At 39.8% G+C, this 24,676-nt stretch overlaps 1 protein-coding gene across 10 annotated transcripts in view; it reads left to right on the forward strand.

Moving 5' to 3' along the window:
• Positions 1-24,676, forward strand: part of LOC108255706 (probable E3 ubiquitin-protein ligase HECTD4) — a 167,750-nt gene that overhangs the window by 93,988 nt on the left and 49,086 nt on the right. For all 10 annotated transcript variants that reach the window (XM_017451855.3, XM_017451846.3, XM_017451850.3 and 7 more), the window contains 14 exons: positions 4,149-4,302; positions 6,740-7,020; positions 11,869-12,058; positions 12,573-12,654; positions 12,864-13,066; positions 13,467-13,602; positions 13,797-13,979; positions 14,092-14,256; positions 15,145-15,314; positions 17,494-17,609; positions 23,010-23,119; positions 23,422-23,583; positions 23,787-23,935; positions 24,074-24,153. In XM_017451855.3, the coding sequence (XP_017307344.2) occupies positions 4,149-4,302; positions 6,740-7,020; positions 11,869-12,058; positions 12,573-12,654; positions 12,864-13,066; positions 13,467-13,602; positions 13,797-13,979; positions 14,092-14,256; positions 15,145-15,314; positions 17,494-17,609; positions 23,010-23,119; positions 23,422-23,583; positions 23,787-23,935; positions 24,074-24,153 (2,181 nt within the window). The remainder of the gene's footprint in view (positions 1-4,148; positions 4,303-6,739; positions 7,021-11,868; positions 12,059-12,572; positions 12,655-12,863; positions 13,067-13,466; positions 13,603-13,796; positions 13,980-14,091; positions 14,257-15,144; positions 15,315-17,493; positions 17,610-23,009; positions 23,120-23,421; positions 23,584-23,786; positions 23,936-24,073; positions 24,154-24,676) is intronic.

Consider the following 24,676-nt stretch of genomic DNA (forward strand, 5'->3'; position numbering starts at 1 on the left):
CATTGAAGTATCAGGAAATCCGCAGAGAAAACATCATGCTGTCTGTGAGGAAGCTGAAGTTTGGGCGTCATTGGACCTTCCAACAGGACAATCATCCCAAGCATCAAATTCCACCAAGGCTTAGATGCAGAAGTCCTGGAAGATTCTACAGGGGCATCACAGTCACCTGACTTGAACCCCAGAGAAAATCTCTGGTGGGATTTGAAGGAGGTTGCAGCACACAAACCCAAGAATATTACTGAACTGGAGGCCATTGCTCATGAGAAACGGGTTAATATTCCTCAGGAACGCTGACAGAAGCCATGCATCTCGTTTGCAGCAGGTCATAACAGCAAAAGGACGCTCTACTAAGTACTAAAGATGATCGCCATGAAGGGGCTGAATAATTTTTGAAACTGGAGAAATCATTATAAGTTGCATTTTCAGTTGAATTTGGGGAAACTGCTTGAAGCATTTGTTGTGTCAAACTATTTCAATTGCTTTTGTTTGATTTGTTCATCACAGACAGCTGAAAGTCTGTACATTTTGATTTGCAATGGGGGTTGAATAATTTTGATTGCAACTGTATATTGGCTTTGCGCTAGTCTGCCTCTATTAACTCTCAATATAAAGTCCAAAGCTCTATCACTGTTTCCCTTGTATGAGTTGATGATGCTGACTGCTTTTGTCAACAGGATGAATACTGAAGTGTATAGGGCTGTATTATCTGCTCAGATTCCACCAAATGCTTTTTAATTCAATGGGTAGTGCTTCACAGTGCAGATGGAGACAATGTCCTAAAGCGTCAAAAGTACCTGACCTGATTGCATTTAAGCATGCATTTTATGTGCTGAAGGCACAACTGAAAACAAAACACCAGCAAGCAGTAACTGAAAAAAAGCTGCACTAAAGAACTGTCACACCATCCACAGTGAAGAAACCCAGCATCCGGTGATGTCTATGGGTTCCAGACTTCAGGCAGTCACTGAGTGCAAAGAATTTGCAACTAAGTATTGAAAAATGACAATTTATTTTATGAATGTTAGTTTGTCCAGTTAGTTTTAGTCTTTTAAAAAGTAGGGGCCCACATGTAAAAAGCGCTGTAATTACTACATTGTTCGCCCGATTTGGATGTAAATGGCTGTAAAGCTGGATTTCAACTCCAGTATACTGTGGTAGATATCTAAAATAACAATAACTTTGTCAATGGCCAAATATTTATGGTCCTGACTGTATATATTAGTGTCTGTATAGATGAGTTGATTAGATGAATTAGGAAATACAGGCAGATGGTTAATAAAACAGCAGTCAATATTTCAGACTAGCCACCGCTACAGTTACCTACACATTATAAAGATATTTTCTTTTACTTCAGTGGAACATTGTATGATGTGTTTATGATGAGTTCTGCATTAATAGTTTTAACTATGGAAAAGTATTACAGACAGACACAATCTGTCTAAACTAATAACAAACACTAGTTTTCAGGTCTTTATTGAGCACAATGAGTAGTCATTTACAGTGCAGGCTGGAAAAAAATGAAGTGAACCCTTGGATTTAGTAACTTGTAGATTTTTAGAACTTTAGGAGAAACAACCTCTACCAAACATGTCCTGTAGCTGCTTCTAAGACTGGCATTTTGACTTCTAATTTTGGACCATTCCTCCTGACAAAAAATCTTTCAGTTCAATATCTGTCTCGATTGAGGAGCCCTCTTCAGGTCATGCTACAGCATTTCAGTTGGGTTAAGATCAAGACTCTGACTTGGTCATTCCAAAACTTGGAGTCATGAACTGTTGCCCTGACATTCTCCTGTAAAATGTCTTGATACAGATTTGAATTCATCGTTCTCTCAATAATTGATCAAACCATGATGCTCCCTGCAGCATTTTTCACAGTTGGCTTGAGATTTTGGTGTCGGTGTGCAGTGCTGTTTTTCCTCTAAACATAGCGTTGTGCAGTTTTCCTAAAAAAGTTCAACTTTTGTCTCTATCCGCAGAATATTTTTCACAAGCAGTTTTTTTTGGGCAACAGGGGTTTCCTTTGTGGTGTCCTTCCATTAACAGAATTCTTGTTCCTAGCTTTCCTGATGGTGGACACATGAACAAACACTTTCACACTTTGCAGAGTTTTCCGCAGGTCTTTTGCTTTTACCCTTGTTTCCTTTTACGTCTTTTCAGGATTGCCTTTGTGTTCTTTGTGTAATCTTTGTAGGATTCCCAGTCCTAGTGAGAGTAGAAACAGTCCTGAATTTCCTTCATTTAGACACAATTTGTCATTGATTTGATTTTTAAAGACCCAGGTCTTTAGAAATGCTTTTGATAGCCGTTGCTCATCTCTATAATGCAGCTTCTAAGGTCCTGTTAAAGATGGGATCAAGGCATGGTTCACACTAATCAGTTGTGCTTGAGAAGAACAGATGTCAGTAACCAGACTTTTGTGTGCAGGGCAAAGCACCTGACTTTTGGAGAAGTTATCACAGAGGTTCACTTACTTTTTCCAGCCAGCACTATGCATGATTACTCAGAATGCTTGATAAAGACCTGACCTGTATGTGTGTTATTAGGTTAGTCAGATTGTGTTTGTCTGTAATTGTGACTAAGACTAAAAGTTTGTTCACAAACTTTTTATTGCAACTTTACGTCTGTTTTACAGATCTTGAAAATATATAACCTAACTGCAAGAACCAGATGTAATAAGTCAGAAAGGGTTGCATGTTTAAAGCATACAAAAAACATGTTCTTATTATCCCATCAGTCTTGTGAAAGCACTCTGTCAATGTTTCTTTTTTTAAACATTTTTTTTATAAGACACGGGTCTGACCTGCATCAAACGCAGCAAATAGATATCTAGAATGGTAGAATGGCCCATTTCAATATTATTTTCATGAAGGTTGCAATGGCTGAAAGAAACAAGGCAGTAGGCAAATCCACTGATTACCATAACATTAATCCCCTTTGTATCTGGCACCAAGACATTAGCAGCAGATCCTTTAAGTCCTGTGAGGTGGGGCCTCCATCAATCGGACTTGTTTGTCCAGCAAAGATGCTTGATCAGATTCTGATAGAACATCCAGATAAATGCCAAGACCCAAGGGTTCCTAGCAGAACATTTCCCAGCACATCATACTGCCTCTGCTGGCTTGCCTTCTTCCCAAAGTGCATCCTGGCGGTATCTCTTCCTCAGGTAGGTGACACACACGCACCCGGCCATCCACATGATGTAAAAAAAAAAAAAAAAAAAAAAGTGAATCATCAGACCAGGCGACCTTCTTCCATTGCTCCATGGTCCAGTTCTGATGCTCACATGCCCATTGTAGGTGCTATCGGCGGTGGACAGGGGTCAGCATGGACACTCTGCAGCTACGCAGCCTCATACACAGCAAACTGCGATGCACTGTGTTCTGATACCTTTCTAACATAGCCAGCATTCAATCTTTCAGCAATTTGTGCTGAAGCAGCTCTTCTGTGGGACGGGACCAGAGGGGTTAGCCTTCGCTCACCATGTGTGTCAATAGGTCTTTGGCAACCATGACCCTCTTGCTCGTTCACCGGTTGTTTTTCCTTGGACCACTTTTGGTAGGTACTAACCACTGCATCCTGGGAACACCCCACAAGACCTGCTGTTTTGGAGATGCTCTGACCCTGTCGTCCAGCCATCACAATTTGGGCCTTGTCAAAGTCGCTCAGATTATTACACTTGCCCATTTTCCTGCTTCCAACACATCAATATGGAGAGCTGTCTGTTCACTTTCTGCCTAATATATCATACACCTTTAAAGGTGCCATTCTAAAGAGATACTCAGTGTTCTTCACTTCATCTGTCAGTGCTCTTAATATTCTAGCTGATCAGTGTATTTAACATGACACAGATAGAACTGTCACAGATAGGCTGCATGAATCTACTTTCTGGGCTTGAAAAAATCAAATCCAAATGAATCCATGTTAAAACATTTATTAACAGCAAATCTAATGTGGATGCCAAAAAAAAAACAACCCTTATATTAGCCCTGCAACTCCGTTTATACCAACGCATAAGACGCATGCTGGAAACAGAGTACCTAGAGGGCAGTGTTGTTTGATGTAAACTATAGCTATCTCTGTTATGTTAGTCCACAGACTGTTTTTTGTTTTTTAAAATTTTTTATTTATTTCATTTTCATCTTTTAGGTGGTTCCACAGACGCAGTGCATTCTGGATTAGCCCGGCAGGTATCCAGTCTGTTGACTAATCACCTAGCAAGAGCTACGGAATGCTCTGGTAACCAAGCAGCTGGAAATGATGCCCTACAAGATGTACTTAGTCTACTGAATGACCTGTCTAGGTAAGTTTAATGACCATCTGATGGCATCTTATTTTAAAAGAAGTGCTAATACCACTACCATATACCTGGTAAGATGGCTAGTATCTTTACCGGCTTGTGCCGGTTGCAATACTATACTATATGGAATCTTGGCTTATATTTAATATATAATGTGCTACATGTATATAATGTGCTGCATATTTTCTAATCCCCTAGATCAAGCTACAGTTTGGTTTATATATGTGTGTGTATATATGTATATGTATGTATGTATGTATATATACACACACATACACACACACACACACTGAAGACGTTTGAGTTTTGAAAGTTGAATATGAATACCTTTGGCGACAGACAATAGGTGAGCAAAATTATTGGAACAGGTTGTCTTAAAAGTAAATTAAAGCAAGTAGCACTTAAAATAATTGGTTGCATATTCCATGCTTGCAGTAACCACATCAAGCCGGCGACCCACTGACATCACCAAATCTTTTTTTGATCAAGGTTTCTTTATTAGCATTTTCAAATTAAACATAACGACACCAACAGAACAAATAGAACATTTACATCTGATTATTCAGTTTTGAAAAAAAGGATTTTGTAAGAAACACTAGGAGACACTGGAAAGCATATAAAAATTTAGGCAGCACATTCATCTTTATAGTATTGATTCTGCCCCCCAGGGAGAGAGGCAGGGGGTCCCTTGCTTTAGATTAGATAACAGGGGCTGATAGTTAACTACGTATAGATCTTTATAGCTGTATGTAACCCACACCCCGAGATACTTGAATTTCTTTGGACTAATTTTAAAAGGGAATGAGTCTAGGGGTACCTGGCCTACCCCCTCACCAACAAGCATCAATTCACTTTTCTGAATATTGACCTTATAGCCCGATATTCTGCCAAAAACTTCGAGTAAGACCATTAGTTTAGGGAAACTCAGAAGGGACTGTGAAATGAATAATAGCATATTGTCTGCATAAAGAGAAACTTTATGCTCTATCCCTGCATGCTGGATCCCACTGATATCAGCATTCTGTCTTAGTGCCACAGCAAGTGGTTCCATTACAATGGAAAATAGCAGTGGCGACAGAGGACATGCCTGTCTTGTACCCCGCTGAAGCTCGAAGTAGGTGGTCAGATTATTTTAGTACGAACAGCAGTCCATGGAGATGTATATAAAAGTTTTACCCATGATATGAACCTGGGACCAAATACAAACCTCTCCAGCACTCTGAAAAGATAACCCCACTCCACTCGGTCAAATGGCTTTTCAGCGTCAAGTGAGAGCACTGCTTCTGGGGTGCCAGGTAGAGAGGGGCTATAGAGGATATTGAAAAGGTGTCTGATGTTGAAAAAGGAGTAACAATTCCTAATAAAACCTGTTTGGTCTGTTGTTGTAATGGATGGAAGAACCCCCTCCAAGCGATGTGCCAAAGTTTTAGCAAGGATTTTAACATCTGTATTTAATAAAGAAATTGGACGGTAAGAGCTGCACTCAAGAGGGCTCTTGTCTTTCTTGAGGAGTAAGGAGATAACTGCTTCACGCGTTGTAGATGGTAGGGCTTTCAAGGAGAGCGACTCCTTGAAAACCGACAGTAACAAAGGGGAGAGTTGCCTTGAAAACTTTTTATAGAAATCGGCTGGATAACCATCCGTCCCTGGTTATTTTGACGCTTTGCATAGAGCCAATCGCTGATGCTATCTCCACGACCGAGAGGTCCTCCTCCAGCCCTGCGGCCTCCCGTGGATCTAAGGACGGAACATGCAGGGTCTTAAAAAAAAGTCTTCCATTACAGAAGGGTCTTCAGATGGACCGGAGCTGTATAGTGACATATGAAAAGCTTGAAAACTGGAGTTAATTTTAAGACTATCTGTACATTTTGAGCCCTGCTCGTCATATATTTCAGGGATGGTCTGATTAGCAGTTCTCTGTTTCAGCTGGTGAGCGAGAATCTGTCCAGCCTTTTCCCCGTGCTCATAAGACCCGTATCGTGATTTGGAGATAAGATACTAAGCCTGTTTAGTTGATAAAAGGTCAAACTCTGTCTGCAGTGACAAACGCTTTTTCGTAGAATCTGCAGTAGGTAGTTGGCTATGTGCCCTAAGAATCTCTTCTGCCAGTTCTTTAAGTCGAGCAGTGCTCACTTCCCCTGGTTAGCACAGTATGAGATGACCTGATCTCGTAAATACGCCTTCAGTGACTCCCAAATAGTCAACTGCTTGTCCAGGTTTGTACTGCAGCTTCTTTCAGCTGTACCTTTTGCTCACCTAAAAATTGGCTGGTCTGTCACCAGATGTGCCATGTCCTATGTTGTCTAACACATAGTATATCTACCTTTTTTTTTTTTTTCTTCTTCTTTTTTTTTTTTTTTTTGCAGTAACCTATATAACGATCTAAAATGAACATTTTTGTGTGTTCACAATTTCACACCTTTTTTAAAATCACTTTCAGGAGCAATATAGGCAAAGCAATTCTGAGCCAGCCAGCCTGCGTTTCCAAGCTCCTTTCACTGCTCCTGGACCAACGTCCTTCCCCTAAACTGGTGCTGATTATCCTTCAGCTGTGCCGGGCTGCCCTGCCTCTTATGAGCGTAGAAGACTGTGGCAATGTGGCATTGCCTCCTTGGAGCTACTTCATCAATGCCATGGACACTGAGCAAGAAGATGCCAGTGACCCAGCTTCCCGCATTGCAGCACTTCTTCTGGCTAAACTTGCAGACTATGTGGTGCCAGGTGAGAGCATGGTTTGAACTATATTTTTTATTAGCAGAGACACAATGTAGCAAATACATCATCCTATGTTTGTTTGCAAGATACACAGAAAGACATCTCCGTACAAGTTTGCGTGACCTTGACTATTTTTAGAAAATTTGAAACATGTTTGCTTGTATGTAGGGAGTGCATGTTCCACTCCAGAACCTTCACTTTCTTCACTTTTTTGAAGGGCCTTGTGCTTTGAATTGTTGTCATGTTGGAAAGTCCATGTGTGCCCCATTTGTAGCTTCTGGGCTGATGCATGCAAAATTTCACATAATCTTTAGCATTCAAATTACCACCAACGCTCCTGTTCTGCTGTAGCTTACACTCCCCCGACAGTAGATATCCATACCTCCATACTTCATGGTAGGGATGGTGTGGTTGTCTTCATATGCCTTGTTGACATGTTCTAAAACATATAACATTGATGGTTCTGACCATAAAGTTCTTTTTCTCTTTTGTCTCTTTTCTCCAAATTCCAAAAGTCTTGCAATTTCCGTAGGTGTGTAGGCTTTTGTCTTGCTTCAGAGAAGCCTACACTTGTGAGGAAATTGCTTACAGGATTTTCTTTGCATCTCAGACTGTGTTCCTGGTGATGTGAGCACTGACTGTTCACTTGCTGAGTAATTTATCCCACCCCTTTACAGGGGTCATTGTAATGATATCTTCAACGTTATTCATGTTACCTGTAAGTGGTTTTAATGTTATGGCTGATCAGTATGTACAGTTGTGCTCATAAATTTACACACCCCTTGCAGAATCTGCAAAATGCTTCTTAAAAAAAAATAAAATAAGCAGGATTATTTAAATTGCATTTCATAAAAATATTTTGATGTGGTCATCGTTGAGCACCCCTTGAATAGCCAATGTTAAGCTATAAATGACTGCTGAAAGAATGTAATACTCTGTAGCCTACAACAAAAAAAGAACATTAAAAAGTGCATTGACAAGAGTGCAAAAAATGGTTCTATTGGGTTCTACACGGCTGATTATATTGGGGATACATACCGCTCGCGTCCCTGTACACCTCAGGGAGTATTATAGTAGACATAGTATAGTTAGATACAGTGTTAATGTTATGTTCCCTTAAATAAATACGTCTTTACCTGCTTCCGTACTCTACTCCCTTACGTCTCGCAATGTGACTGAATACTCCGGAACAGAAACGAAACAAATGCACGTGTCCATAGTAAACATTGTCACGGTTCTCAACATCCGAAGAGCATGCGCTCGTGCACGTAGCTCGTGCATGCGTGTGCCCCCTCATCACTCCAAGCTTGCTGCCGGAAGTGGAGGTCGTGAAATTCGCGCATCTCCCTCTGGTTGCTAGGCTATCTGGTGCGTCATCAAACGCGTCATTGTTCGGTCAAATTTTCGGCCGAACACCGAAAGTGCTTTTTTGCTAGTTTCGGCTGAATAATTTCGGTTGCTGAACATATATATATATATATATATATATATATATATATATATATATATATATATATATATATATATATATATAGAGAGAGAGAGAGAGAGAGAGAGATAGATAATTTATTTGTCCTCAAAGAAGAAATTTGTTTCCACCATGGGTGCGTAGAAAAACATAAATACAACAACACCATACATATAAACCATCATAAACAATCACAGGCATAGAGGGGAGAAGGGAACAAAAAGAAAAACATCAGGATCATACAACAAATGCTCGAGATGGCTCATAAATGGAATCATAGACAACTACAGTATTACGAAAGGTGCAAACTTTCACTGAAGCTCAAGAAGGCAACACGATAAATTAAGAGCCAGGTGGTTGTAAACGTTTGAACAGGATGATCAGTGTAATTTATTTGTTTAAAGCTCTTTTTAAAAAAATTATTTAGTACTGTCCTTCAGAAGCTACACAAGATATTTCCATTTTTCCCAGAAAATAATAATACTTGTTTAATATACAGTGTTATTAATTTTTTAACATTATTTTCAATAATAAATCATTTACACTGATCATCCTGTTCAAAAGTTTACACCCCCCTGGCTCTTAATGTATTGTGTTGCCTTCTTGAGCATCAGTGAAAGTTTGCACCTTTTGTAATAGTGTAGTTGTCTATGAGTCCCTCAAAAGTGTGAAAAGATGAATCTCAACATCATGCAGCTGCTGCTGGAAAGGGATCAAATATGCAGAAGATGATGGAAAACCAGAGAATGTGCAGGACCTGGAGGATTTTTCTGAAGAACAGTGGACAGTTTAACTTCTCTGGACGAACAAGGGACTCATGAACAACTATCACAAAACATAAAAACAGTCGCTGATCATCCAGGTAACTGTATTGAATCAAGTGTGTGTAAACTTTTGAACTGGTTTGTTTGTGTAAATTCAGTTATTATTAAGTCTTGTGGACTATATGTAAACATCTGTTGTGTGAAGTAGTGTATTCAGGGCAGACCATATAAAAAATAATATGCAATTTTAATGATCCCTCTTGTTCTTAATTAAAAACATATTTTGCAGATTCTGCAAGGGGTATGTAAATTTATGAGCACAACTGTATGTGCATATATATACTCTGAAAGTAGTTTTTCCATATATACATCTGAGACACTACTAATGATTTTTTTTCCAAGTTGTCTATCATTTCAGCATAGTGACATCACTGTCATAGTTTGCTTAGATTTTTTTCCTCCGTTCCCCTTATACAGAAAATAAGTGAGCCAACATTTGTTAAGAGCAGTTACTGTTAAGCGATACAGTACATTATATTCATTTTGAATTTAATCTAGAACATCATCCTCGTTCATCCTATTTATTTACTCATTTCCAGCAGCAGTGATGGTAGGCATCTCAAACGAGTAGTGGGGCATTCCACGTCAATTTAAGCAAAACAAAAAAAAAAGTTGCTTTCATCAATGTCTTCAAATTGCTTTCAAATTATTCTAATCTAAGGTGGCTTTCACACTGCCAGTTTAGTCCGAAAACAGAGCATGGTTTGCATGAAAAAAAGTGAAAGCTGCAGGAGGTAGTCGGAGTTCGTTTGCGCTGGAACAGTGCTGCAGTTGCTGTGAATGTGAATGCAACTCGTTCAGGAACTGCCGCATGTGTTTAACGAATTAAAGGTGAACTGAAAAACAGGTGTGACACACAAGGTAGATAACCAATGACAGGACTCAGGTAGAGACTAGATATGAATCAAAACAAAAACATGGCATGGTGCGCGCGGAAGGCTTCTGCACACAGAGTCTGGCTCAAGGGGGAGATCCCTGACACACCAACATTTTAGCTGTTCGTGCTGCTTCTGTCCTCTTTGTCTGCTCTTGGGCAGTTGAATTAAAATCTGAACTTCGAATTTAAGATAAAAATGCACATTCGAATGCAAAAACTGTATAGCAAGCACTAGCTCTTATTTTAATTCAAGCATACTGTTGAAAAAATGACACACACGATATTAACAATGTACTGACAATATTTTTTTATTACGAAAAATCTAGGAAGAATAGTTCTAGGATTTCAAATAATTTAGTCATAGTTAGTTATGTCGGGGACTTGGCTGGAGCTGCACAGTGAACGCACAGCGGTAAACTGAAGCGCTTTACTGGCGAGTTAATTAACTCACCCAAACACATCCTATACATATGAAGTTAAGCAGACATTTACACAACATAAACATAATAAGCATTTTACAAATTGCTTCTGCACAAAAGGACATGAATGCACACTTGAACTTAATGTACTAGGTAGAACCTTTAGGTGATGTCTGTTTATTATTTTTTTACTTTTTTTTTTTTTCCAGTGATGAACAATTTAAGGCAATAAACCTACAATTTAATCATTTTAAAATGAATAAAATGGATTAATTTTGGAGATCCGAGCTGACATATGCTGTTCTGTGCATAGTGCGTGGTCTGTGCTATATGTAGTGGTGTGCTCCTGACTTCCTGGATAGTATGCTTGCATTTAACATTAGAGCAAATGTTTTAATTACGTTGTGTTCCTCTGGTTATAACCACAATATCTTAACTGTGGAAGGCCAGCTTTCCATGAAACACTGGATTTGGAAGTTTCTGGAGCCTCCATGCTGCCTACTTGCAAAGAGTCTTGCAGAAACTTGCTCTAGCCTTACCTCGCCATTCATCCCTGCCCTTGGGGCTTGTATGTTTCTGTATGAAACAGATCTTTGTTGCCTATTCAGCCAGATGCAACTTATGTGTGTTGACTTGTCAGTTACTGTAGTACAGGTGGACCCAGCTGCCTCAGGGGAAGTTGGAAGTTAATGTAGTCTCCAGTGAGGCGAGTACCACCTGAGGTGAGCAGGTGTAGCACCTCAGGGAGATGTGCGAGTTAAATCAGGCACAGGTCCAGCTGGAGGCTGTGTTTTCAGCCAGCTATGATGAGAACGTGTTTGATTGTGACGTTTAATAAGCACAGCTATGAGATATAACACATACAGTTATGAAATGGAGGATAAACAGACTGTGTGCAGTCTCTCAGCCTCGATGGTTCTGAAGCAACAGGGTTCATAATCCATTAATCAAAAAACCACCAAGGTTCAGTCTTGCGCTGTTCGGTTTAGGGTCTGGTTCCAAAAAAGGTCGGCCCTAACACGCAGTTCTCTGAAGCACACGATTGTTTTCCTCAATACATGTATGAGGGAAGCCCAAGGCACTGCAGCACAGACATCTGCCACTGACATACCCTTGAACAGGACCCAAGATGTAGCCTTCCATGTGCCCTGAGCTTCTTTCATACATTTGTGTGGTCTTATTGCTTGCATGTTTTGTCTAGTAAGAATTATTATTTTTGGAAAACATTTTCTATTGTTCTCTTCTCAATGTTTCTGTTACTCTTAGGCAGCCAGACCCTGCTTTCCCCTGCTTCCTCTGAGCCAGATACCAGATTAATCTGGGCTAGCCCCATGGGCAATGTCAAGACAGACAAAGATGTCGGAGAGGAGGGAGAAGCAGTGGATGGCAAACTCTCCATCTTCATACACAAGAGAGAAGACCAGTCTTCCCATGAAGTACTCCAGCCATTACTCAGGTAAACAGGAGGCCCTAGACAAGATTTTACTTTGGAGCTCAAGAGGAAGGTGTATGGAAAGCCAGCTTTAACGAGACACATCACTACCCTGACAATCACACACTGGTCTTTCCCACTTCAAATGAAATTTCACCCTGAGAATATTAATATTTAATTATACTGCTTATGTTGAGCAGTGATATGGAGGCCTCAGGCAATGCATTTGCCTCTTGTGCCAGAATTACCTATAGCTGCCATTGATTCTTATCACCAAATAAATTTAACGAGGGTTGCCAGAGTAGAATTTTACAGACTTTAAAAAAAAAAAAATATTGTATATTTTTTTTATATATAGTTTTACACTGAAGCCAGTTGAAGATGCAAAGTGTTTGTTTTGAATGAACCTATGCCTCTCTAAATGACTGCAGTATATCAAACGGATATTTTTGGCATATAATTTGGACATATATTTTAAAATACATTCTAAAATCTTTGGTGTCCCCTTAAGCCAATTTTGTGTGTATTGTCTCTGCAGTAGCTCAGAGGGGCGTCCTTTTCGGCTTGGCACTGGAGCCAACATGGACAAGGTGGTGAAAATGGACAGGGATATGACCAAGGTGAATTCTGCCTGCATGATTACCGTTAAATTCCGTAATTAACAGTGAACTATTCATGTGTTAAAGAAATCAAGTGCTAATAAATTGCTCCTGCTTTCCTATAATCAGTCATGCAGAGTGTAATTCATTAAAGTTACTGTCATTGGCTTTTTACATATAAGCAACATGGACTTTTATGGACTCCACATGTCGTCTTTTTCTCCCTAAAGACTGGGTGTTGTGAAGTGGTCACAGAAGAGGCATCAGCAGCCCTGCGTAAGGCAAATAAGTGGGCTCAGTCAGGGCTCATTGTGAGTGTGGGGCCCCCAGTGGAAACTCTAATTCCAGAGACTTCAGGAGGAAGCACCACTGGAGACAAGAAGAAAAGTGCCCAGAGTGCAGTATGCAGAGACAGGAATGCCGAACTTTCCAGGTCGAAAACATTTAAGAAAATACAAGATCAGACTATATTTGTTCACGACTTACTCAGGAGAAGATTTGGGCTACTGTTTAGTGTAAAAATGTCCTGCGCTCACACCTACTTTTGTTGGATTTCAGCCCTGTTTGGTACCTTTATGACAGCTGTGCACTATGTGTGCACTCATCAATATTGTACCAAACTACAGGAATATTGATGTTTATAAAACTCTTTCCTCTAATATGGGTGCATAATCAAAAACTTGGTGATAAATCAGCAAACTTTGCTTCATTGCTTAAATAACATGCTTTTGGGATGAGCCTTAAGAGCACTTTACTCGTACTTTAGACCATTCACACAGGATATGTTCCTCTACTGTGCAAAGCATTTAATCCCTTGTTTTCTTTCATCTCAGGTCTGACCCAGTCCGTCCATTTATCAGCGGTCATGTAGCAAACAGCATGGCTGCTGAAGTCATTGCTTTGCTGCACAGTCTACTTACAGCACCGGAGTCAAACACTGCCCAGATATGGACAACTACAGCAGAAAAGGTTGGCACTCGGTTTTAATATAGAATATAGTTTATTCAAATAGAGACATTAAACGTGATTTCCGAACCGTTTTTTTATATTTTCCATTGAAATATTTACTTTGTTTGTTTGTCTCTTCCCACAAAACCGTTTCCACAAAACATTTTCCTCCCTTTGTCATGTCTGTTTTGCATACACTCTGTCCCATGGAACAGGTACTGTCCAGGGCCCTGATGTACATACCTCAGTTGGGTAAATATGCGGAGAGCATTTTAGAGAGTGCAACTAGCAGTGGTAGAAAGCTGGCCAAGCTGCAAGCGATCAGCCGACAGGCTGTGGCAGCCTTGTGTGCCCTGGGTGGCTTCAAAGAGACCATCAAGATTGGATCAGAGGTTCAGGTTAGACCTCAGAGTAGCTCATAATATAGCTCAGAATTTTTTGTAATAATAATAGTGTAGTAGTAATAATTTTCACCTTTTCTACAAAATAGCCCTTCTTTATCTCTTATAGGTAGCAGGTAAGGGATTGCAGGGCAGTGTTGGTGTGGTCATTGCCATTAATGAGCAGGAAGGCATTGCTACAGTGAAATTCCCCTCCTGTGATTATCGCCGTGACTGTAAGGCCTCTGACATCTTGACTGTACCCATCTCCCGCCTCTCAACACTTCGGTCAGAGGTAAGACTCAGAGACCAGCACAAGTAAATGATAGACTCATGGAGTTTTACACATGGTAAACTGAAAATTACTTAGGGTTGTCATGGTAACACAGACAGACAGACCTGGGTTTTGTGAAATTGCAGTAAACAGAATTATTGACATCCTTTATGGAAAAATTGGAAAACACCTGTAGAGAGACCTGGGACTACTCCTCAAGCTCTGTGTTTGTGCGTGTGGATTGTCCTCTTCAATTCAGACCACAAGGTTTCAGTCAGGTTCAAATCAGGAGATTTTGATGGCCATTACAAAACATGGGTTTTCTGTTCCATGCAAGCAGTTCTGTGTTTATTCGGATGTACAGTGCGTTCTGCGTATTTATCTGTATCTTTTTAAAAAAATTTTTTATCTATGCCTAAGTTTTAACAGACGCAGTCAGGTTTCTGTTTAAAATATACTGGTACAATGCAGAATTCATGATGCTAGCAATCTTTACAAGAGCCCTGGACTAGTAGTTGCAAATAGCCCCTAAACGTCAGTGAACCACCATATTATATAGTTGAATATCCTTGAGTAGCCTTTCATGGTAAGCAATCCTCACCCCCCCCCCCCCCCCCCCCAACAATATAGAACGGCTAGGAGGTTAGATTTTGGTCACATTTGGCTTTTAGAAATTGTGATTTTTAGGGGTTTTTTGCATCAATTTCAGTTCTAGACTTTTGAAGTTTTATTATGGCTCAAACTGGACTTCAAGGAATTTCTAACTTCCAAACTGAAATCCCAAGCCTCTTTTAAACTAATCTTGAATCGTGCCTCATATAACCTTTATTCCCTAATGATGTTTTCATCATGTCTCGGGTCTTATCTACAAATAGCTATTGCACATGCTAACGCCTCTCTCTGTTCCAGGCTTTGCCACTCTATAAGCTGTCCATCACGGAGAAGGTAGTGCAAGCAGTGCAGTCCATGCTGCTACCACAGGAGGGCAGTCTTTCCATCCACACCTGCCTACCAGCTTCTGGAGATGGCTCCAGTTCTGTCATGGCTGCAGTGCGGTTGCTGGCTGAGATAAGGACTAGGTTAGAAAGCACCATTCAGTTGAAACATTTAATTCAAAATGGTATTTAATTATATATCGCTTTTAACGTCGGATATTGTCACAACAGCATCCAAACATCCCAGTTTCTCTAAACTTGCTAAGCCCCCTGACCCCGCCCCAGATCTTCACCTTTACCCATGAGGAAAAAGGCTTGAATAAACAAATAGGTTTTTAGACTAGACCTAAAGATTAAGTCCATGTCTGAGTCCTGAACACTAATTGGAAGGCTGTTCCACTGGGAGCACCTCAGTTTATCAATTATACAGTGTATGGAGCAGTCTTTTCCTCCCCAGTAAAATGAACGAGGAGCTCATAGACGTATGATTCTGGAAAGATCTGCACATATGTTTCGAATGCTTCAGTATTAGGCTAACTGAAAAGCCTTCCCTTCCCTATTAGCATATGCAGGCTCCTCCACAGAATGGTTTTAGTTCAGTAATGTGAAATAAAAACGTCACTGTCAGGTTTTGGCTGAAGGAGAAACCTGTGATGGTAGAAATGCTAATTTTCCTGTCTTTTTTTCAGGCTAGCTGTTCTGGACGATTGAAATATTTTGGAACATCTTGATACTTTACATTTGTTATAGGCAGCAGATGTCATGGCAATAACCAGGCGCCTAGTGATAAACAAAGCCATGTATTTTTGTCAACAAGCCAATATCTTTTAGGAAAAGATATGTTACACGTTTTATTTTGTAAGCTTGTAACTGAAGCTTTGTTTTTTTTTTGTTTTGTTTTTTTTACAAACCCCTCCCCAAAAAGCTGGATGCTGAACTGAACAGGGTAGACAAATACATATCTACATATCATAGCACTTTTTCCCTCCAATAAGATGTTCTCTTCAATGCATGCTATTTCCATCACCAGCCAATGTCCATCCATCCATCCATATATTTTCTGTACCGCTTATCCTACACATGGTCACGGGTGAGTTTGGAGCCTATCCCAGGGGACTCTGGGCACAAGGCGGGAAACACTCTGGTGTAAAAACCATCAAAGGGGACAATCACACACACATTCACACAAAACGAACACTTTTGGAAATGCTAATCAGCCTACAATGCATATCTTTGGACAGCGGGACGAAGTACCCAGAGGAAACCCCCAAGGGAATGTTCTCCCCGAGGAAACCATGGGGAGAGCATGCAAACTTTGTGCACACAGGATGGAGGCTGGAATTAAACCCCCAACCACATGGACTACGTTTACTTGGACAGCAGTAATCTAATTATTGACCTTATTCTGAATGAGACAATATCGTGATTAAGGTGTTTACATGAGTCGCTTTTAGAATACTCCTTTCATGTTCACGTTTACGTGTTATAGAACATAGAGCGATTAACGGCACACGTCATTACGTCACCGCGCAACGCCGTCCGACGTCCCCTCCAGAATTTCACGCATCAACATACAGTTGGTCTTCGTTATGGGACCGTATACAGTTCTGGGTATTTTTATTTTTTACGAAAGCTTCAAGTGCATTTAATTATTTGTCGTGCTGTACGTGCAAATAGACGACTGCTTGAAGCCGTGGGCTGCGTCCCAAACCGCATACTTACCGCCTATATAGTAGCCGAGATACATGTATTTCTCCTTCTATATAGTAGGTAAGTACGTTGTTTCGGACGAAGCCGTGCTCTCTTGTTTGCCATAAAACAGTTGAGCACTGCTGTGTGTACGTGTCCTGTCACAAAATGTGGTGAAAACTCCCACACAATGTTAATAGTGTGATTAAAGTGTGTACATGTCTATATACACGTCGACAATGCGACTAAAACCAGAATACTCCACACGTCTTAATTCCGTTTGTGTTTACTTCGAGCATGACTTTAGTCAGATTAAGGTAATAAAAAACTGCTGTTTACTTGGTAGTTTCTTAATTAGAGTATCGTCTTAATCGGGTTAATATTGGATTATTGTTGTCCATGTAAACGCACTGATAGATGCAAGTGCTAACCACTAAGCCATCTTGCCCCACCCACCAGCCATTTACATTAAATTGAGTTGAGCCTGGATTATTTTGTGTGCAAAAATTTGTTTTTCACCAAATCAGATGACTGACCTTTGTATCACAGATCAAGCACACAGTGCAATTCAGGGTTATTGGTGCAACCAATCAGGTTTACTCAGATTAATGTGTGTGTGTGGCTTCCTTGACAGAGCATGTCTGGTTATGGCTCAGCTGCTAGAGGACAGTTCATTCTGTGAGGAGTTTATCCAGCAATGTCCTGCTGCTGTAGAAGTTCTCAACTTGGTTGCACAGGAGTGTAGCCCTGGTATGTGTCAGTTTATATTTCCTTTCTGTTCTGTAACATATTTTTTGTTGTTGTTGTTGTTTAATTTTACACATACTGTAGATGTTGCATGAAGCATTCAGTATAGTTGAACAGGAAAGAAAGAAATATAATAAAATAAAGCCACAAGAGGGCACGAGTTACAGTGGTTTTACCCTGGGAAACGGCCTTAGTAGGTATGACATCCAGGTAATACAGTAAATGTCAAATTCCACTGTAGAATTTGCGATATCTCAGAATAGCGTGTAGGGCAATACAGTGTAACGTACTGTAACAAAAAGATGTAAGGTAGGTCACACGATAATAACAGTAGCAATCTATGTTATCATAACAACAATGACTAGTTATTTATGAGTTTTTCTTTGTTTTTTTTAATTAAACAGTATGCGAATTTTCTGTGGAATCGTATTTTGTGGATATGTACTTGCTCCTGTGGGATAGTAGAGTGTTTGCACAGTATAAGTGTGGTAGTTTTCACTTATCATTTTTCATGAAGCACTTCAGTTAAAAAGATGTATTTAAGCTACATCACACAATATCACAAGTGCTGTTGTACTGAATATCATCGTGACTGTGATTCGGCTGTAGCCACAAGGTCGCAGGCCGAGTGCCACAGGTAATCACAGTCGTGCAACAGCACAAATGTTAGTGTGGTATTGCTTTCATTCTGCAGTTCTGTAAACTAGAATTTAATATCAAGACATTGATCAATGACATTTCAGACACACTATGGCCAAATATTTTTGTTTAGCACTTAATATTTGGTTGCATATTGCTTGCTTGCAATAATTACCTCTCAAGCTTGCAGCACGCTGACAACACCAAACTGTTGTAATCTTCTTTTGTGGTGCTTTTCCAGGCTTGTGACACAGCTTCTTTCATTTGTTGTTTGTTTTGTTGGGGTTTCTTCCTTCAGTTCCCTCTTCAGAAAGAAATGGATGCTCAATTTGGTTTACATTTACATCGTGGCATTTGGCAGACTCCCTTATCCAGAGTGACTTACGTTAATCTCATTAAATATGACTGAGCAGTTGAGGGTTAAGGGCAGAGGCAGCTTGGCAGTGCAGGGATTTAAACTCTCAACCTTCTGATCAGAAGTCTAACATCTTGACCACTGAGCAACCACTGCACTGGTTAAGGTCTGGTGATTGAATTGGCTAGTCTACAGCCTTCCACTTTTTTGCACCTGATGGAGTCCTTTGTTATGTTGGCAGTGTGTTTTGGGTCATTGTCTTGCAGCATGATGAAGTTCCTCCCAATTAGATTGCATACATTTCTTTGTGACAGATAGACCATTATGAGTTACATCATCAATAAAGATTAGTGGGCCTGTTCCTGAAGCAGCCATGCAGGCCCAAGCTGTGACACTACCCCCACCATGCTTGACCGATGAGCTTTTATCTTCCTTAATTTCTCTACACTCCTGGTTCCAAAACTTTTCTGGCTCATCACTGTATTTCTTTGCAAATTCCAATCTGGCCCTCCAATTCTTACTGCTGTTGAGTGGTTTGTATTTTGTGGTATTGCCTCTATATTTCTGCTTTTGAAGTCTTCTACAAACAGTGGATCATGATACCTTCACCTAGAGGTGGGCTACTCGATCCCGGACTCGCACTTGAGTCCAGCTATGAACGGACTCAAACTTGTCATGCACTCGGGTAAATTTATACTCGAACTTGACTCGGACATTTTGTCCCGTCCCCCCCCCCCCGAATACAGTTGAGATTGTGTCATGTGTGACCTGACCTGAAAAGAAAGATTAAAAACATAAATAACAACATAAAATTAAGATAACACTAAATGAATGAATGTCTCCCTGCCTGACCAGGGGCTTTCTGTGCACACACGCTTGAAATGCTTCATCGTGCAAGTACCGAACTGAGTTTTCTTTAGTGGATTATTATGCTTGGACCTACCTGAGAAAACCTTAAAACCCTACCTGAGTATCATTATCAGTAATAAAGCATGAAGCTTGTTGTTGTGACATGCTGCTAAATGTAACTCTACTCTCTCAGTTTATATAACTGTGAGGGAGAAATATCAAATCACTGAAATGTCAACTCGAACTGGAGACACGATATAGTGTGATACAATAACAAAACAGCTTCATTTGTATTTTCACACACTTGTAATATAATAAAAGTTCTACATATGCCTTTATCCAGCTTTTTTTTCTTTGAAACCATTGTTTGTTAGGAAAATAGTTGAGGTGCTGATGACATGAAATAAAAATATTAAATGTTAATGGCAAGGTGTAACAATGGTATTTTTTGTTACATTTATGTTGCCATTGGTTTGTGAAGGATAAAATGTTTAATTTAACAGTTCAGTGTTGAGTTTGCAAATTTAATTTAATTACTTTCTGGACTCGGTTAGTTAATGATAATGAGTCTTTATTGGTCACATATACAGTAGCGCACAGTGAAATTGTTTTCTTCGGCATACCACAGCCTGTCAGGAAGTTAGGGTCAGAGTGCAGGTTCAGCCATGATACAGCCCCCCTGGAGCAGAGAGGGTTAAGGGCCTTCCTCAAGGGTCCAACAGTGGCAGCTTGGCAGTGCTGATGCTTGAACCCCCGATCTTCCGATCAGTAACCCAAAGCCTTAACCGCTAAGCCACCACTGGCCTGTTAAGGACTTGGTTTCGACTCAAACTCGACAAAGGTGGACTCTGACCCAGCGCTACCTTCACCCCTGCCCTGTGGCGGTTGTTGGTGATGCTACTGACTGCTGTTTTTGGTTTTATTTTTCTTCACGGCTCTCACAATGTTTCTGTAATCAACTGCTGATGTTTTCCTTGGCCAACCTGTTCGATGTTTGGTTGTTGGTACATTAGAGGTTTATTTATTTTTCAGGACATTCGAAATTGTTGTATTGGCTATCGCCAATGCTTGTACAATGATAAATTTTCCCTCTTTTCTGAGTTTCAAAATGGCTTGCTTTTCTTCAGTAGACAGCTCTCTGGTCATCATGTTGGTTTCTCCTTTTTAACAACAAATCCAGTCTCCACAGGTGAAAGAGAAGACATTCAGAGCTATTAATTGCTTAAACAATCAATCTAACAGGGCACACCTGAGAAGCAAGAAACTATTAGTCACATGGTCCAATATTTTTGATCACTTTAAAAATGGGTGGGTTCAAACTAAATGAACAATCCTCAAAATTCTGGAACCAGTATCCTTTGGACTGATGAGACCAAGGTGGAGATATTTGATCATCATGCACAGAGTGATGCTTGGCAAAAACCAAACACAGGGTAGCACCACAAACACTTAATTCCAACTGTCAATCATGGTGGTGGAGGGGTGGTGGTTTGGGCTTGTTTTGCAGCCACAGCACATGGGGAAACTTGCAGTCATTGAGATGATGAACAATGAACTCCACTTTATACCAGAATATTCTTGAGATAAATGTGAGGTCATCTGTCTAGCAGCTTAAGCTGTGCGAAATTGGGTCATGCAACAGGTCAGTGATCCCAAGCACACAAGCAAATCAACATCTACATGGCTAAAGAAGAAAAAAATCGAGGTATTTGGATGGCCAAGTCATCACTGAGATGCTGTGGTGGGACTAGAGCTGTGCATAAACAAATACCCTCAAACATCAATCAACTGAAGCAATGTTGTAAATAGGAGTGGGCCAAGATTTCTCCAAAATAATGAAAGAGACTGATAAACTTCTGCAGGAAATGTTTGCTTCAAGTTATTGTTGCTAAAGGTGGTTCTACATTTACATTTTATGGCATTTGATAGATGCCTTTATCCAGAACATTTATCTCATTTATACATTTGAGCAGTTGCAGGTTAAAGGCCTTGATGAAGGGATCAATGGTGGCAGCTTGGTGGTGCTGGGGTTTGAATCAGTAGCCCAACATCTTAACCACTGAGCTACCACTGCCCTACATCAGTGGTCGCCAACCCTGTTCCTGGAGATCTACCTTCCTGAAGTCTTTGGCTCCAAACATAATCGAACCCTCCTGACCATCTAATCATTTCCTTAAGAAGTTTTTGATCAGCTAAAAACAAGTGTGTTCGATTTTGCTTGGAGATGAAACCTGCAGGAAGGTAGATATCAACGATGGGGTTTGCTCACCACTGTTCTACATGCTACTGGATTATTGGGTGAACTTATTTTTTCCGACCTGGTTTATGAATTTGTTTCCCTTTTGGGGGGAAAAAAAGACTAAATATTTAAATTTGTTGTGTTTTTCTGTTGTTATTTGAGGTTATTTGTTTGCTTATATAACTTGAAGACAATTGTTATTTAGGCCCTGATAAATACAAAACAGATAATTGAAGCAGGGTGTGTGTTCTTGTGGGAAACTCTCTAATCCCTTAGATATGTATAAGGATGTTTTGGTTATAGGTTTGATTTCTGTCTTATGGACTTTCCAGACCTGTCTGACGTGCATGTCCCAATAAACATGTCATCATTTGAACTTCCTATTTTCTGCTAGCGAACATTTACCATATATGATCAAAACCTGTTGAACTTCTCTATCTGGTCTAAGATGTTTTTCACATATGTGGCAGACAGCTTAAACTGCCACCTTATTTTCACACAGCAGTACATCCATGCCCCTCTGTACCCCTGTATATAAACCTCTGTGATTCTACAATAAAACAGAAGTCTCTTTGAACTGCTCTGAGTGTCAGTGTGTTCATTTAGACTCTCCAGGCCTGCATACGCTCAGTGGTAAACCACATGCGCTAAGTCTTCTTTCGAGTGAACAAACCCAGAGGCTGTAGGGTGACAGAGGAAAGGCAAAGATAAAGCTGTTATTTGCTTTATCCCAACAGTTCTATTCTAAAAAATATATGTACTTTTAGAAACAAAACTGTTGCTTTCTTCACTTCAGTTTTTCCATACCGTCTTTGATATCCAACACTTGCTCTGCTTTCATCTACAAGTTTGAAGACTCTTTTGCATGTTTATCTTTCCAAACTGTCATCTGAATTTCCTGACAGCAATCAGTATGAGGTAAAATCAGCTATTGTGGATGTAACCACCTTTTAATGCTTTTTAATTTTTTTTGTTTTGCCTTGTTACCTTTTTCCGTTTCTCTCTCTTCACAGCATTTTTCTCTGCCAGGACCCAAATTCCATCTAGTAACAAGGTCCTGCTTTAGAGACTATTTATAGCATTCCTTGCACTTATGTTTATAACAAAACAGAAATGTCTGAGAAATGTAAAAATCTGGAAAATGGGTGTCAAATATTGTCATGTTTAGCAAAATTATAGGCAAAATTATAGACAATAGATGCCTCAGTTTTTGCTTTTTTTTTGGCCAGAGTGTCTCTTTAGGAAGAAGCCTTCAAACAAAGTGTTACCACTGAAGTTGGCTTTTGAAATTTTTGCACTTTTTTTGTGTGTGTCTGTGTAGGTGAGCGACTGGGCATGGTGGAGGCTCAGTGTGAAAGACTAAGAATGTTATATCGTGACTGCGCTCGTCCCCCTCCTCCTCCTCCTCCTCTCCAGATTGACAGAAGACAGGTGGGAGGCTCCCTTTCATTCGGCTAGAAATACAGCATCATTAATGTAAAAGAATTCATGTTTAGTACAATTAATAAAGTTAATCAATTAATTAAATCATTAATCAAGCTACTTAATAAAACCTTTAGTAGAATTAATCATTTAGTATTAGTAAAAACAGTAAATCAACTTATCAGTCAGATCTCTAAATATGGAGCACAGGAATTTGTCCTTTTTGTCAATTTGTCAAATTTGTTAAACTTATAAATGTGCTTGTCAGATGTTATAAATGTGCTTGTCCTGTTGGTATCTTCTCCTTTCAGCCCAAGCAAATCACATGGTGTCCATCGCGCGTCTTCCCACCAGTACGTGCCTGTATGTTCTCATCTCACCAGACCTCTGTGACGTTCCTAGCAGACCCCAGCGCTGGGGGTGGCTTACCTAGAGGGACTTTTATTTATGCTACTTCACCAGTTCCTATCCAGGTAGCAATTTTGAAGCAGACACTGATATAAACAAACAGCACAACATTATACAGTACATCAAGCATAGCCTTTTTTGTCAAGTTATGGCATTGTTAATGTATTTTTATAATAGTAATGTTTTGTACATTTCTACAACAATAGCAAACATATTTTATAGTTTAAAATGACCTATAGTTTTTCCATTATTTTTGTCGGTTTTTCAGGCTCCATCATTTTACTGGGAATTGGAGATAGTGTCCTATGGGGATTCTGAGGATGACAGTGGCCCAATTGTGTCTTTTGGCTTTACCACAGAAGCAGAAAAGAGAGATGGTGCATGGACCAATCCTGTTGGCACTTGTCTCTTTCACAAGTATCTCACTCTTTATCTCATTTTCTTTGTTTCTGAGAATTGCTGATTGCTACCCATCTGTTCTGAGTTTCACACACAGGAGTAGATTCTTCACTATTTTTTAACACACGTTCTGTTTTCTCTTACCCTCACTCCCAGTAATGGGAGGGCTGTACACTACAATGGCTCCAGTTTGCTCCAGTGGAAGAGCGTAAGGCTAGATGTGGCTCTCCTTCCTGGTGAGATGGAATCTTTACCAACTTTTATTTTTTATTTATTTTTTTAATCTGTCTGTCGTGTCATCTTATTTTTTGCTGTTGGCAATAAACGATGCAATGGCATGCTGGACTCTATTAAATTACATCGATATGATTGATATAGATTTTTTTTGTATTACTATGAAGAGTTTCAGGGATATCTTTTTCTTCTTTCCAATTTGTTTTAATATTTATGTATTTTCTTTTAGTCGTTAACGCAATCTGTGGGGTTGCTACAGGTTCCTGAAAGTCTTAAAATTGTTATTTAAAAAAAAAAATAAAAAAAAATTTCACAGCAAGCATCTTGGCAAGGACTGTAAAGATTACCTGCTAATAACAGTCTTAATAGTATACAAAATGTAGTAGGGCATTTGTTTGATATATAAAGCAGAAGTTTACATTTCCTGCAAGATGGAGTAGATGTCAGCTTGATATATGGTATATTAATGACATGTCTGCCCCCTTAGCTAGTATATTACTATTCTGATTCATTTTGTTATTACAT

Source organism: Ictalurus punctatus, chromosome 22, assembly GCF_001660625.3.
Source record: "Ictalurus punctatus breed USDA103 chromosome 22, Coco_2.0, whole genome shotgun sequence".
Lineage (NCBI taxonomy): Eukaryota > Metazoa > Chordata > Actinopteri > Siluriformes > Ictaluridae > Ictalurus > Ictalurus punctatus.